Here is a 16708-nt window from a genome sequence, read left to right as displayed (position 1 = left end):
AAATTGTTGTTTGGGATTTTTGTACGGTATTATCTGTTAATGTTTTGCTCCTGGTTAGTTATTTTAGTAATAGTATTACTTCTCCAATACTTTGATATGTATCTTTAAATGGTTTTAAGGAGTTCAGTATAATTTCCTAATTATTTATTGATTTCCTTTTGTATTTAATTAGTTGTGCTGTTAGCTGCAGGACTATTGTTTGAGCAATTTTGCTAGCAGTATTGCCCTCATGATTTTGTATTATCGATTACCATTTCTGTATGGATTATTTTACTTACACACTGAATTAATATGATATTATAGTGGCTCTCATCACAATCATCGCTTTTACATTTAAGTTTTCTGTGGGTTATATAATATGACCTGGCAACTCTTGGCCCACAGATATACATACTGTTTGAAAAGTAATTTGGTAGTACTATTCAGTTATTTATTTTTTGTATAATGTCACATTATAGATATTCAAGTGCTTTATAAAATTTAGTCATTCATCGCCAAGTTAGCTAGGGACTTCACAGCCTTTGCACTTTGCAGTATCTACGTATGGTTGATGTGTGTGTTACCAGTCTCCTTGTTGTCAGGGTAAATGAGGATATTGTTGTCTCTGAGGTTGGTTTAACCCTGCCTGGGGATCATCTGAATTTTTTGTGGTTATGGCAAAGGATTAGAAGGAGCCTTCAGTGGAAAGAACTCTGTGGGAAGGATAACACTTGCCTATTTTGGTGATGAGTCCTTCCCTGTTAATGTAACCAAGTGCTATAGTTCTTATAACCTAAACTTAAGAGGAGTTTCCAAGCTTTACTGGAGGAGGTTGGATTTATAATTGAGAAGCAGGCAGTGGAAGAAGTAGTAGATGATTACTTTTTGGGATTTCTAAAGGTAATAAAAAATGAAGACTCATCAACATCTGGGCAAACCCCTTTCTGGATGGAGAAATAAGCTTCAGTATATTGATCCATTAGGAAGGAAGATTTCATAGAATCAATTGACGTGCTTGATTCCTATTTCCAAATACCCTTTCATATTGTGTCAAGTAAATACTACACCAGATTTTTGCAGAAGGTGATTTTCTCCAGTTTCAGGCCTTGTTGTTCAACTTCATCACCACCTTGCAAGTCTTCACAAGTACCTTTGTTCCTGGCACTCTATGTGTTCACTGAAACTGTTCCAGTGTAGTTAATTATTCTTTGGGCTCATTTTTGTGTCTCAGCTGGCCCCTTACATGGTCAGTTTGTGTCCTGGGGTGTTGGCAGATCAGATCCTTTTTCTAATTTGATATTCAGTCCAAAGTAAGTGTAGGAGTTATGAACATTTATTTTTATAAAACAAATTTTCTCAATACAAACCCATATTTGTTACTCTATTCTACCTACTCCACTGATCTGCTACAGCTGCTTAGACTGCGTTAGAACTAAGAGAGTTATTTATAGGAGATTGAAAGCTTGAGGTGTAAGGAATGTTTTAGTTTCTTCTGGGATTTTAGTCCTTGGGTTCATCATGCAGTTCTGTGGTTTTCTATATTAAAGAAAAATAAATGTTTGTATAATTTTTTTTTTTTTTTTCATGAAACTTATGTAAAGATTTTCACAGTGGACTTCATTTTGAATTTAATTTTTAGGCCAGAACCTACCCTACCCCTGTCCATTTTGTGAGAAAGCATATACATCGTGGGGTTTCAGAAGACGTCATATTAAGGGTTATCACACTTCATCACCAGAGTTGCCCTGCAAATGGTGTTATAGAGTGTTGCCATCACATCAACACTGGGAGGTAAGTTTTACAACATTTGTAATAAAAATTCACTTATCATAATTAGCCTTTATTCCTTGTGAAGTTGACCCAGTCGTGCTTGCTTGAAGAGCTGAAAGTAGTAGTTCTACCATGCCTTCCAAGTTCACATTTCCCTGACCACAGGCCTATTCTTCTCATTCTGATGTTTGACTCCCATGGAGTGGGACATGTGCTGGGTGGAAGGACTTGTCCTGGTGATGATTTACACGGACGTTTCCAGTAATTGTGCTATGTCAGTCATTTCATTCTCATGCATTGTCACATTCAGCAATGTTCTAAAATAGTTTAGTTGTGGATCTTTGTACACTCTTAGCTGTGTTATGAGTGTTTAATAATTTTTTTTAATACTCTTTTACTCTTGGCTGGCTACTTCTTGTCACTGACACATTGTGAGCACCCATTGCTTCTCTTTTGGTATTCATAAGTTTTTTCCTTTTAATTCAATGTATTTTGACTTGGTTTGTCTTTCATGACTGTTGAATATTAATGGTCTTGCTCACCCCATGGATGAGATTTTCATTTATTCACCAGTAATTTCAGCAATGTCCTCCTCTCTTCTCTGTTTTAAAGGTTTTAATGAAAAAATTCATAGCTCATTTATCAGTGCAAACATTAATAAGTATGATTACAAATTTTCATGTTTAAAGTGATTTTCGTTTTTGCTCAGTTCTTGTTAACAGTTGCCAATTAATTCAGTTCATCCCCACTGCGCTGCATTAAACCAAAGCCAATAAAAATACTTTACTGGGATGGGAGCACAGTGAGTGTGCAGTGTTTTGCAACATATTAAAGAACAAAATATTTATGGTCTTTTTTTATATAGTATGAGTTTTGTGTATTTTACATATCTTTTAAATACAAGTAGGTAGAACTGGAGTCTGTTATGTTTTGTTAAGCTATCTTGTAAAATGTTGTACACATCAGTATAAGCAATTAATCTAGCAGATAAATCTCTGGACTCTGAAGTTAAGTAAACTGATATTTTGAATAGTCACAAAATACTGGTTAGGATAGGCTATTATTTTTATGTAATTGCTGTGCATTATACTGTTTATGTTGTGTGAGTTGGCTCCAGGGTACCAAGTAGGCTGTATGTAATCTTTGACATTAAATCAGTTCTGTTACAGTTTGGGAGGCCAAATCCCCAGACTACCCATTACGTTGAGGTACCACTGTAATACCTACTTGGGTCTCAAACATCCTAGGTGAAGTGTTTATTCTAGTTCATATAACATCTGCATTAGCCGGACCTCACCTTCTCTTTCACGTACTCTTCAGTCATTCTGGGGTCCTATTATCTGGATCAACTGGGATCCTCGACATTTAGCCATTCACAAGAGTAACTGTTGAGATACTATGGACTTGGTTACGCTTATGTGTGAAAGACAGAACAGGTTTAGAGGTTATCCAGTGATTTCTCACCTATGACATATGTTATGTAGTAGTTTGTAATCTGGTTAAAGAACCACTGTTTAAAACTCCAGATTAAAGCTGTGCACCTGCACCAGGTAATGTCTAGCAAGAATCTCATTCTTACCAACATTACTTCATGGAAATAGATCCTTTGACGTTGGGTCTGACAGTTTTTCCATGGAGATAGTGTTTAAGATTTGTTCTTGTTAGATCAGCATGATTACTGTGGACATCAGTAGCATATTCCTACTTCTCTATAATAATACATAGCTGCCCATCCAATGAAAGAGAGACAGCTACACTCCCCTGCTCATTAACAGCCATTGGTTTCGATAACACAAGAAATGAACTAACTATTACCTATGGTTCCAAGGTGCACAGGGGTGATACTGCTGGCAAATGGCCTCTTTTTGTTTTTCCTTTCTTCAGGGACTGAATGTTTGGGACCTCAGGTACACAAAATGGACATTTTAAGTAGTGGATTTGTATGTAAAAATTTGTTCTCAAAAATTATATTTTTATACTATGTATCCATTAGTATACAAAGAGGAAAGAAATGGTAAAATGTGTTCCAAGAGGAAAAATTGTGAAACTGTTATTTTTTTTACAGTAATTATTATTGGAAGTTCATAAGGATTTTTATGATTATCAATATCTGAAATTTCATGATTTTCATTATTGTAGGAACATGTCACATGGGAACACAATCTTGCCATGGAAGATGCACGTAATGGTCTGCTGATCTTGGAGGAAGCACATACGGTGCTACAGATTGCACAGCCAACTAGAATCCATTCCCTTACGTTATTAATAAAAAATAACTATTATTGTAGGGAAAATAGGGTAGATATAAAAAGAGAGAAAAGAATAAGATAGAGAGAGATAGTTGCGTTATGCAATGGATGTGTTTGTCGTACTGGCGACAATGACCCAAACAAGTGGAGGTGTTTATCGGGCTAGCAGCAATTAAAAAATGCATTTGGCTGCTCTACGATAAAGCTCCTGATTAACCCTTGACCTGCCAGCAAAAGCCAGACACTTCCGATGACGTCATTAATCACTCCCAGCAAAGGAGGTGTTGAAATTAATTACTGCCCAAAAGGGTGGCACAATGGGACGTCGTCATTAGTCACCAACCAATGAGGAAGTACCAGAAGGTGGTGACAGAAAAGACCGCATACTAGATTGAGCAGACATTTCTTTGGAGAAATGTTGACAGAAGGGGCTGAGGGAGAGAAACCAGAGAGCATCCTGAGGTGCGTTTGTGTGCCTTACCAGCTGTGGGTAAAAAAGGCTTCATACATTGACACATATTCATATTACTACACTTCACCTCAAGTAGACGATAGCAGAGCCATACAACCCTTAATAGAAACTAAACTTGTATGTTCCAAAACTGTGTATATATTTTGTATTAATGAAGTCAGAAAACTGCGCTGTGCCTTTCTAGGCTCCTGAGACATCTTTTAAGAGATTTCCTACAAGAATCCAGAGTATCTACAATTTATACAAGACAAAGCATAAAGATCTTACACTGGTGGCAACTGAAAAGGATCCGAGATCCCAAAGAAAGTTCCATTGGTGAAGCAAAATTCTCCATGATCTCACAACTTACTCAAACCTACCAGATCACACTCACACATTGAAAGCTCCCAGAGAAAGGTAACAAGAAAAATATGATAAAACGGCAAACTAAACCAGCTTTTAAGAGATAGAGAGTAATCATGTCCTTTCTTAAAGGCGGTAGAAAAGTAACTGATAGGTCACGGGATGCCCAGGCCATTGTGGGAGCTACCAATACCCTGTGAGCAGGTACAGATTCCAATAGTCCCCGATCACACAAGTTTTTTTTATTAATTTTACCGGATTTCCAGCTGGTGCTAGTATATATCCTAATGTTATGACCGAAGGTTTCTTTCGTATATAAACAAACAAATAATAATAATACTTATAATACTAACCCATGTCTATTTAGAACAATGACGCAAGCAGCGATCATTATGCAAGCCACCCTTTTCTGTGGAAGAGTAGATAGTTCAAACCCTGACAAAATTAGACTAGAATCATAATCTGTGAACCAGTGGTTAGCTGATGCAGACAGTCGCATATCTACATAGGGAATAACGAATGAGAGCTCAACTTAATGAAGCCTTGCTTCTCGTTAGTTCAGAAAGAGGTGATGCACATAGGACTTTGAATTCAGTTAGATTCAGCAAAATAACCACACATGCTAAATTTAAACAGTTGTGTTTATTGATTTGGGAACCAGTAAGTCAAAGTGATGTAATGTATTATACAATATTAATAAATTTCTTACACAACATTATGATGGAGAGTCAGTAGCAAATCTTCATACAGATGTTGAAGAATTAATACACAAAGTGGTGGAAGATTTGAAGAAAACAAGTATCACCATAGGAAAGAAGGATGATTTTGGTGATGACAAAGATGATTAGTTAGCTTAAGGCATGTCCTGAATTAGTTGTCATTTGGAACCATGTATAATGCCCTTGGAGAAGAGGAAAAGAAAGCTTTCAGGAAGGTTAAAATTGATCCAAAGAATGATAGCCTTACAGCATTAATGTCGATGAGACAAGTTAAGCGCTGAATGGCCTTTGCTGCCCCAGTGCTTGGTGTTACAGCTAAACTTTATAAAACCAACCAACCAACCAACCAATCGATGAGACACGAAATCCAAAGAAAAGAGATTGACTGTTCTAAGGATTTAGGAATTTGTAGGGATAACTGACGCTCAAAATGAAAGGAAAGGCAGAAATATAAATGATTCATATAAAAGAAGTAACAAGTATAGCTTTAATTCCAGACAATTAGGGAATAGACAAACTTTCGTTCAAGGGAAATATGAACAGAATAATGGGATAAAATGGAATCCAACCCGGAAAGGAAGATGGAATCAGTCAAGGAATAATCCACCCGTGAGATATTAAAATGGTCAATATACAAATACAAAGCCAGTGGATAATCAAGCTCAAGGAGCTAGGCCAAAAACAACGTGAAAACTGTGGGGATACCAATAATTCCACTAACAAAGGCAGAAGGCCTAGAATCTGTGCAGTTTGCAAAATGGTCGGGCCTTTAACAAAAAACTGTTGGTTCAATACTAAGGAAGCCAAGAGGGAGATTGTTGATAATAGCAACAGTCACCCAAATGCAAATACAGCATCAAGTCAGTGACAATTAATCTCTTTACAGAGAAAGGAAAGTAAATCCCTTCAGGGTGATTAAGGAGAAAAAAAGAGAAACTTACAATAAGAAATGAAGGTTCATCCGCATTTTCCTATTTACATAGCAAAGACGTAGTATTTTATGAAAGAAGAAATAAACAGAAAGGATCTGCCTATTGTAAAGATTCCAATAAATGGAAAGACATGTACTGTACTCAATGATTCAGGTAGTACTGTAAATATAATTGATAAAATAACTTTAAGCAGATATTTACGCATTGAAGAACTCAGATTGAGGGTCAAAGTAGAGTAATAAAAGGAATAGCAGAGAACAGATCCAAAGGTCTGGGGAATGTGAAACTAGAAATAGATATTTTGTCTCACAAATTTATTGAAAGTTTTCTATAATCAGAAGAGTGTATGTTTTAAAAGTCTCACCCAAATCTGATCAGTTTGTCTGAGACAGTTTCGACAAGCAAGACAGACACACAGGAAAAGCAGATAAGTAACAAGAACAAACAAAGTAAGGTAGAAATAGATTAAAAAAAAGGGGAATTCCTACAATTAGAGAATACTGAATTGTTGAGATGCACATACAGATGATGCGTATATACTCCAGATATAAATACTGTGATGACCAAAACACTAAATCTAATGAAAATCAAGGCGCTTATAGAAATGTAGTAATGAGTTGTGAAAGTGAAGGAAAGTATTAAATGAAGTATTGCTCTTAAATAAAATCATTTATAAATATTATAATAGAATTAACAGAACAACTGTATACAGAACTTTGCTATTTTTCCAACATAGAAGAAGAAATATGTTGTGTTAGCACAGCTGGTGATGATAAAGTAAAATTTATACTTAATAGAGGAGTAACTTTGTATCCAAAATGTTTAAAAAATGTATTTGCAATCAAAAGAGGATGTAGAAGATTAAGATATTCTATTATTGAATGGAGAATTCACTAGTCCACATGAATGGTGGTACCTGTTGGATAATTCACTAGTCCACATGGATGGTGGTACCTGTGAAGTCTATGTCCAAAACTATTAAGATAACAGACTAACACTATACGCGGGCATTGCCATTTGCATAGGAGTCCCTATTAACAATTCTTTACTAACGGTAGAGGAAAAAGCATTTTTCTCGATAAATGGCCAAAACTCTAAAATAAATCAGGAAGGGAATAAAACAGATTTTCTGGTAAAATAAATCAGAAGTGAATAAAACAGATTTTCCAGAAAACAGAAACAAGTTAATTCAGGTGCTACAGAAATACAGAAATGTAATAGTTTTAGGAGATAAAACTAGGAAGAAGAAATGTTCTACAACATAGAATTTTGTTAGATGATGGAGCCAAGCCATTTTTTATTCCTAATTACAGATTACCAATAAGCCAGAGACCCATAGTTGACAATTTGACAGGAAATGAAAAGAGATGGAGTAGTAATTCCTTCTAAATCTCCATATAATTCTCTATTGTTACTTGTTCCAAAAAAGGATGGCAGTTGGAGACATGTAATAGATTATAAGAAGTTAAATTGTAACACAGCTCCAGATTGAATGCCGATACCGGTAATTCAAGATATGTTAGCTCAGTTAGGAGGGGCCAAAATATTTTCATCCTTAGATTTGCTTAGTCGATATTGGCAAGTACCTCTCGATAAAGAATCAAAACAAGTCACAGTCTTCAGCACACATAAAGAACATATACAGTTTGAAGTAATGCCATTTGGACTCACAACAGCCATATTAACATTTGTCAGATTAATGTTACAAATTCTAGGAGATATAGAAAATGTTGCAGTATATTTGGACGATGTTATCATTTTTGGCAAAGACTTAGAAAGCCACCTCAGAACATTAGAAATGGTCCTAGAGAGATTAAGAATTGCAAGATTAAAAAAAAAATGTCTATTCCTGATGAAATCATTAGAATACTTGGGTCATGTAATTAGTGAAGACAGACTGCGCATGCAGGCCAGTAAAATGAAGGCAATAATTGAATGTCCAGCTCCCACCAACTTGAAAGCATTAAGGAGGTTCCTAGGTATGGTAGGTTATTATAGGCCTTTTATAAAAGATTTTGCTACTACGGCCAAACCTTTGACAGAACTAACCAAAAACACCAAACCTTTGACAGAACTAACCAAAAACAATGTTGAATATGAATGGAATATGAACAAAAAACAGCCTTTCAAACACTAAAGAGCAAAATGACCAGGAACCCTGTTTTAGTCTACCCAAATTTTTCCAGAGACTTTTATTTGGCTTGTGATGCCTCAAGTACAGGGCTATGAGCTGTATTGTTGCAAAAGGCCAAAACTAGGATGAGGGCAGCATATTATGCTAGTAGAGTTTTAAACCAAGCAGAAAGACATTATAGTACCAGAGAAAAAGTATGTTTAGCTTTATACGTATTGGGGTTTAAAGAAGTTTAGACATATACTTTTAGGTCACAAAGTTAATGTGCTTACTGACCACAAACCCATTTGTGACTTGTTTAAAAAGGGAGCCTTCACCAATAATATGAAATTCAATAAATGGTTATTTAGTGTACGTACTAGAATTCGCCCCAGAATTCAGATATATTCCAGGAAAATCGGTGTTTTAGAACTAGTTTCTTTCTTTAGGTACTACCTTTGGTCTTTTCCCACCAAATTTTAAGTATCTTTTTTTGCTGATTTTGGCTGATTTCTGGGGAAAATTGTGATTAATATAGGTTAGGTGAGGTTATTTTAAAAGTCTGGTTTGAAGTAAAGGTTGGATTTAGTTATTTGTTATGGAATTTTAAAAAATTGCTATCTTTGCTTATTTGGGTCGTTTTGCTGATTGTTGCTGATGCGTTTATTGGCCCAGTTTGACCCTTATAGCATGAATTAGGCTATGTTTTTTTTAGACCAGACGGCCAATTGGAGCTAATTGAACATAAGGTAGAGAAGCATAAAGGAAGGAAGCAAGGGGGAAAGAAGGAGGAAGGGGTGAAGGTAATTTTTTTTTTTTTTTTTTTTTTTTTGTAAGTACAGCGCTGACCCCCAGCTCAGTGGTTGCACTAGTGTGCTTACCATCCCAAATAGGTACTTTCCCCCAACCAACATGACGCACCTCTGTTCATTTGGACTGATTAACAGTTATAGCCTTTTTTGACCCCAGTGCTAACAAAGGAGCCTGCGATTGATCACTAACCTTCCCTACACATGCCCCTGCCCGAGGCCTACCAGATATCGCAATCGGATCCCTGATCGGACCTCTCTGATTTTTGGCGATTTTTAAAAATCACCACCTTCCTCCCCCTTTTCAACAGATAAAAAAAAAAAAGAGAAAAGAATAAGATAGAGAGAGTAAAAGAAGAAGAGAGAGAGAGAATTGCGTTAAGCAACGGATGTTTGTCGTACTGGCGACAATAACCCAAACAAGCGGAGGTGTTTATAGGGCTAGCAGCAGTTAAAAAAAATGCACTTGGCTGCTCTACGATTAACCCTTGACGTGCCAGCGAAAGCTAGACACTTCCAGTGACGTCATTAATCACACCCAGCAAAGGAGGTGTTGAAATAAATTACCACCCAAAAGGGTGGTACAATGGGACGTTGTCATTAGTCACCAACCAATGGGGAAGTACCAGAAGGCAGTGACAGAAAAGACCGCCTACTAGAAGGAGGAGACATTTCTTTGGAGAAATGTCAACAGAAGGGGCCGAGGGAGAGAAGCCAGAGAGCATCCAGAGGGTGAGGTTGTGTGCCTTACCAGCCGTGGGTAAGAAAGGCTTCATACATCAACACTTCGCCTCAAGTAGATGATAGCAGAGCCATACAACCCCCAATACAAACTAAACTTTTATGTTCCAAAACTGTATATATTTTATGTTAATGAAGTAAGGAAACTGTGGGGATGCTTTCACTTTCTCTAGAAAAACATTGAATCATGTCATGCCGAGGCCAATGACAGGTAATTTTACCTCCGTGAATAAGGTTTTAACCCTAGATATGCCATTCTGATTACTTCTTGTAACCATGCTCAACAGAAGGCTTCCTCAACATGTGAAGCTCCACTGCCAGCATACTGCCACTTGTACAAGTCGTAGATTAGACTTGAGCCTTTGTTGGGAAACATTCCAGTCTTTTGTGAGGCTTGAAAGTTTGTTATTTGATCATATCAATTCCTAATAGATAGTAGATTTTTTGCTGTGAATTGGCAATGGAAGTCATTTGTTGTAAGACATTATCCCTTGTAGCTGGTATCACCTGTCGCACCCATTTTGCTTTCCTTCACTTTTAGCCCTTCCATATTGACAGACTTACCTCCTTGTCAAGCCATGGTTTTTTCAATTTTCAAAATATCCAAGAAATCCAATATACCTATTACATATTTCTGTATTTCTGACCATCAGCTTTTTCCCAAGATGTTCAAATAAGTTTCTATTAGAAATAGCTTTTGTTCTAGCTGTAATTGATTATTGTAATGCATCTTGTAATTTCCCACAAGATCAGGACTCCCTTCTTTTGCCTATACCTGAGTGTGAAGAGTACATGAGGTACCAGACTGCCACCACAAACTGTTCTTAAGGCTGTGAAACACTTAGTTCAGTTGACCCTACTTTTCTTGCAGCCAGTGGTTTCGATAACACAAGAAATGAACTAACTATTGCCTGTGGTTCCAGGGTGCACAGGGGTGATACTGCTGGCAGATGGCCTCTTTTTGTTTTTCCTTTCCTCAGGGACTGAATGTTTGGGACCTCAGGTACACAAAATGGGCATTTTAAATAGTGGATTTGTGTGTAAAAATTTCTCAAAAATTACATTTTCACATGATGTATCCATTAGTATACAAAGAGGAAAGACAATGTAAAATGTGTTCAAAGAGGTTAAATTATAAAACTGTTATGTTTTTGACAGTAATTATTATTATAAGTTCATAAGGATTTTCATGATTATCAATATCTGAAATTTCGTGATTTTCATTGTTGTAGGAACACGTCACACGGAAACACAACCTTGCGATGGATGATGCGCGTAATGGTCTGCTGATCTTGGAGGAAGCACATATGGTGCTACAGATTGCACAGCCAACTAGGATCGATTCCCTTATGTTATTGATAAAAAATAACAAAGAAAAAGAGGGAGAGGAGAAAAAAGATGCAGAAAAGAAAGACACACAATCAAGTCAGCCACAGAAGGAGAAAAACAATGAAGGAAAGTAAAGAAGTTTTAGCCTCCTGTACTGTATTTATTTATTCAGGGATGTAAGATTCATATAACTTGTATTTTCTTATGATTCATAGGGAAAGTTAGAAAACATTTTTGTCACCTTTGAAAGTACATTTCAGACTATTTTGTCTTCCTGTTTTCTTCCATGACATCTCCCTGCACAAAACAGGGTGTATGGTCTAATACTCAGTAAAACTCCATTTTGATATAATGCACAAAAAATATTTATAGTCTCATTTTCATCATCATTTTATTCTCATTCATAATGTGCACTTTCAGAAACTGATAATTATTAAAACATAAAAATAACAAAATGTGCCTTTGCTAATAAAGGTTTCTGAGAGTTGCAGGGGTTAATAATTATTCTTAGTGCATTGTCTGCTGAGGAAATTTGCCCGTACATGAAACACATTAACAAGCATCATGATCTGGTGGATTCCAGCCTAGAAAAACTTATAAGTGATGTTCTTGCAGAAATTCCACATGCTTATACTTCAGGTTCTGTGATTTAGTTTACTTTTATTTACTTTGATTGTTTGTACAAAAAGGTACTCCATATCCTTGAGTATTAATGATTCTACAGTAAAGTAGCCTTTGTCTATTGGCTGTTATCCAATCCAAGGAGCTTATTGTTTACACCTACTTCAGAGGTCTGGTTAAAATATAAATATAGTGCCATCGGTGTGTATTCTGTGAGTTGTGCAACACACTGTAGATAGAACTAGAGATTCTGTGCAGCATCCCTAAGCTGTGTTGCTTTCTGCCTTTTACTTTTCATCCTTACTGTTTGCATTTCCTTACTTAGCTGTCAAGAATAAGTTTGAAAAGGGAATGTTCTGTGAGAAGAGTGGGGAGGGGGACTTTGGTCCTCAAAAGGAGGTCCATAACTGTCATAAGGGATGTACTTTACCCAGGTCCCCTGCTCACTGTTGCTGCCATTTCAATGGCATGATAATGATAGGTTTATCTGGACTGGCCTTGGAGAGCTGAAAGATGTTTTGCTAGTCTGATTAAATTACTATGGAATTATTATCACTGGTAAAGAAGAAGAAGGTTCTTAACACGATTAATGAGCCAACAACACAAATCCACAATAAAGATAAGTCTTCTTTCAGAAATCAGAGTATTAAGAAGTGTGACAGCCCATGATGGATAATGACTGATTTATGGTACAAAATGATGGAAGATCACGCCATAATTGTACCACAGCAGTAGTAAAATTTCTAGAAAACACTGCAATACTATTCATAATTTTTAGAAGCAACAGCACCTAAGCCAATACCATTAGTTTTCCATTTGGATAAGCTTAGAAGACTGTCAAAATCGATAGTTTTTGACATTGGTTTATATCCTAACTAACACTTGGAAAGAATAGAACCACTATTCAAGTTTTTTATTTAAGAAATGTTGTGATGCCACATTGAGTAGCCATAAATCAATCAATTGTCTAAAATGAATATATAGAAAGCTCCTGACATTCAGATAGGAGTGTAATATTCTGGAAATGGAAAGTTGTAGATCTGAAGTATATGGGTTTGGTAATGTCATGGTGTAACAAATCTGGCAAACGGTAACTAGCTTTTTGTCTGGCAGTGTAAGTACTGTGGAAAAGAAAAAATGGAAACTAGCACTGAATTTGTTAAATACGTATTCCCAATCATCAGTGTTGCCCATGCACAGTCTATGAAAATGTGAGTATAGTATACAATAAGCCTATCAGTTTTAGTTTTGTCAAGTCTTACATCCACGTGACTACACCACTTCCTAGCTCTACATCTTACAGGGTTAACAGCATCATATCTTTTGGTGGGAGGGTAAATAATTGTATTAAGAGTTGTATCACTTCCTTACTCTACTATTTAATTTCATTGGACTAAAACTATGTCGCATCACTGATTAAGAATGAAAACGACAAATTGCCCAATAATTTTCTAGAATTGTAAGAAATTAATAAGAAGAAAAGTAGTATCAGATGTTTTCATGTGTTTACCCAATACATACTTCTCATGATTCAGTTCCTGATTGTAGAGCAAGCAATGCAACCGTAAATTACAAGTACTGGATACAACTCCCTTAAAGAAATGTCATCAGGCTTTTCAGTTTTCAGCCTATCCTACCATAAATGTTTTACAAAGCTGTAACTTGTTAGATGATAGTTGAACTATATTTCTATTATAAGAGCATTCTTTCAAGCCATCATTGTGAAGCTGAGATTTTAATTTTCATTTCAATTCAGTGGTCTGCTTAAACTAACTAATAATAGTATGTACATACAGTGTTTCACCACTGAAAATCTGTCTCTGAAGAATTTAAAATGCAGCCTACTGTTCTAATTTAAACTCTGAATCTCATCTCTGACAGTTGATTCTCGTAATTTAAATATCCATTTAAAAATTCATGACCTTCAGCAGTTAGATACAGAATCATTTTGTTTGGGTGGTGTTTTCTTATATTTCCAAGGGTACTCCTTTATTTTTTCTCTCTCTCTCTCTCTGGTTATATATTTTTTATGAGAGAATATGTACAATAGCACTGATGATGGATGGTAGAAGAATTTTGCATCGCTTACAGTATACAGTATTTAAGGAAAAAACAATTTTAGGGATATTCTTTACAACGTAGACTTCATTAATTACATAAGACATTCCTCACCATTGATGGTACACAATTCTTTCGTGCTACTGCATTAGATACTTTTTTTCTTTCATTCCCAAAAAAACTATTGTTGCTACAGTATTTTGAACAAGTAGTACACCAGTTTTAGTGAACCAGTGAAGAAGGGAATAACTGCAAGATAATAAATATTGTTATGTTCAAGAAAAACATCAAGAAATAATTTTTGTTATATACATTACAGGCTCATATGTAAAATCAGAATACCTTTAAAAGAAATGGTGAGCTGTGATTTTCCATAGTGTATCTCAAGAATTTTACTATTTTTGTGAGTTGGTTGGGTTGATTTTAAAACACTTTTTTTAGTACAATATTGTGTATTATACCTAATGTTATTAGGGTACATTATTTCATGACATTACAATATTAATTGAAACGGGTGTCAGTTCACTGAATGAGTGAAGTTTGGAGATTTAGCTTACCCTGATTAATCCTAGTAAACAGGCTTTGAAAAGATCAAGCAAAAATTTCACAAAAATAATATAAGCACAAAAGATGCAACTGCCAGTGCTTGGTAAATATATATTTTAGTTATTACTGTACTGTACTTAATTCACAAAGATAAAAACAAATTACTTAAAATTACTACTACAGGCCTTGAAAAAAAAATAGAACCTGGAACACAGGTTGTGGTACTATTATATCTACAGTAGGCAAAATACTTTTTTTTTTTTTTTTTTTTTTTTTTTTTTTGTGGGGGGGGGGGGGGGACCTATGAAACTTGTCATGTTTCATCTAGAAAACCTTACATCCTGTAAGTTGCTGGTCCTGTACAAAATTACTCAAGTGAAGTTGAACTTACAATTGAGTACAGCAGTTGCATCTTTTATTTTGCTGAGGCTAAAATTGTATCATATTCATTATTATTATATGTAAAGTACTTTACTCATATTACTGAATTTAATTCTACTTTTTTTTGGCTCAATTTATTTACTACAGAGTGAAAGTTTAACTGGATCAAGTTTGAAAGGAACATAATTTGCTAAATAATATTTAAACTATACAGTATTTTTACAGATAAACTCTTCATGTCAGCTATGATAGATTTTACCTCAGTGGTCTGGATAAATTATTAATAATGATACTGAGCAAGGCTAAGTTAAAAATTTACTGAAATCCTTGCTGGGAAGAGAAGAAAGATAATGGTGAAAGTAAAATTCAGACAACTATGCAGCAGTGTTCTAAGGGAGCGGCAAAGAACTTTTGGTAGTGTCTGAAATGTGTTGTACAAGGTTCACTGCAGGCAGTAAATCCTCAGTCTTATAAAAGAAGGTAGAAGTGCAGATGTGCATACATCCCATAAAGCATCCTTTTCAAAACCGTCTATATCATTTATCTAGAAAAATTTTTGTTTGCGAAAGCACTTAAAATTTGATAGTATATTTGGTGTAGCATATCTTGTGCACTTCTCAGTCTTTTGTGCAAGGATTCATGCCCAAAGATTTTATAGAGGTATTGTTGAATGATGTAGATGTAATTATCTGTAATTTTTTCCATTTTAGGTAGGTAAGGGAGAGTTCCACTTACCTTACCTTTACCTTCACTGTGTTATGAGAGAACATGATTAAGTAAATCATGCAGGTCAGGGAAAATAATAATAATAAAAAAATCACCAAATTATGAAAACATCTAATTATTTACTAACTGGTATCTGGAACCTTAAAATATATTTCATCTAATATTTAAGGCTTATTGTCATTTGTTATATTGGAAAACCTATGTAATGCTGGACGCAGTTTATTCATCTGGAAATGTCATTTAAATGAAGAGTGGAAATGGTACCTCTGCAAGTATGTTATCAGTATAAATAATTCAGTTCTAACATTGTTTTGTTACTGTATGCTGGTAGAAAATATAGAATTTGGAGTACAACTTATTCCTAATTGTTCAACTTTGATCCACATTCTTCACCAAATTAAAGGAGAAAATAATGTGAAGTTCATAACTAGGAATTATTCACATACTTCTCGGCTGTGGATTCAGATCACGTATGTGTACAATCATTTTGTATATACCATAAATTGCCAGAAAATCATGTTTTGTGTTTTGATACTTTAAACTTTGTGCCTTCAAAACTGTAGTTTGGAGAAGGAGAATGACAATTTATTATGTTCATAAATTCATTAATGTCTTTCTCAGGGGATGACTGAAAATGACAAGCAATAAGGTGCAGATTATCCAAGTTGACAGCACAAGAAGTAATTCTAACCCATAATTGCCATATAGACTTGTGATACAAAGCTCTAATGTGCAGTCATATTTTGTATAGGTAGACAGACTCCTAGAAACATGAAAGTTCAAAATTTTTTTGAAATGTAGATAGTTGCATGTCCATAAATACTTTATAATTTTTTACTTGAATATTGTGTACTATTTAAATACTGTAACTAATTTTCACATTAAGTAATACCTAAGTCATAATAAAAATATAAAATCCAA

The 16708-nt window shown here is 35.2% G+C and overlaps 1 protein-coding gene across 1 annotated transcript in view; it reads left to right on the top strand.

The window, feature by feature from the left end:
- Positions 1 to 16708, top strand: part of LOC135197522 (uncharacterized) — a 45990-nt gene extending 29282 nt beyond the window's left edge. The window contains 2 exon segments of the mRNA XM_064224584.1: positions 1619 to 1770; positions 11359 to 16708. Of these exon segments, the coding sequence (XP_064080654.1) occupies positions 1619 to 1770; positions 11359 to 11589 (383 nt within the window). The 3' untranslated portion in view covers positions 11590 to 16708.

Source organism: Macrobrachium nipponense, chromosome 21 (genome assembly GCF_015104395.2).
Source record: "Macrobrachium nipponense isolate FS-2020 chromosome 21, ASM1510439v2, whole genome shotgun sequence".
Lineage (NCBI taxonomy): Eukaryota > Metazoa > Arthropoda > Malacostraca > Decapoda > Palaemonidae > Macrobrachium > Macrobrachium nipponense.
The sequence above is the reverse complement of the archived record's forward strand: the minus strand, read 5'-3'. Positions and strand labels throughout refer to the sequence as shown.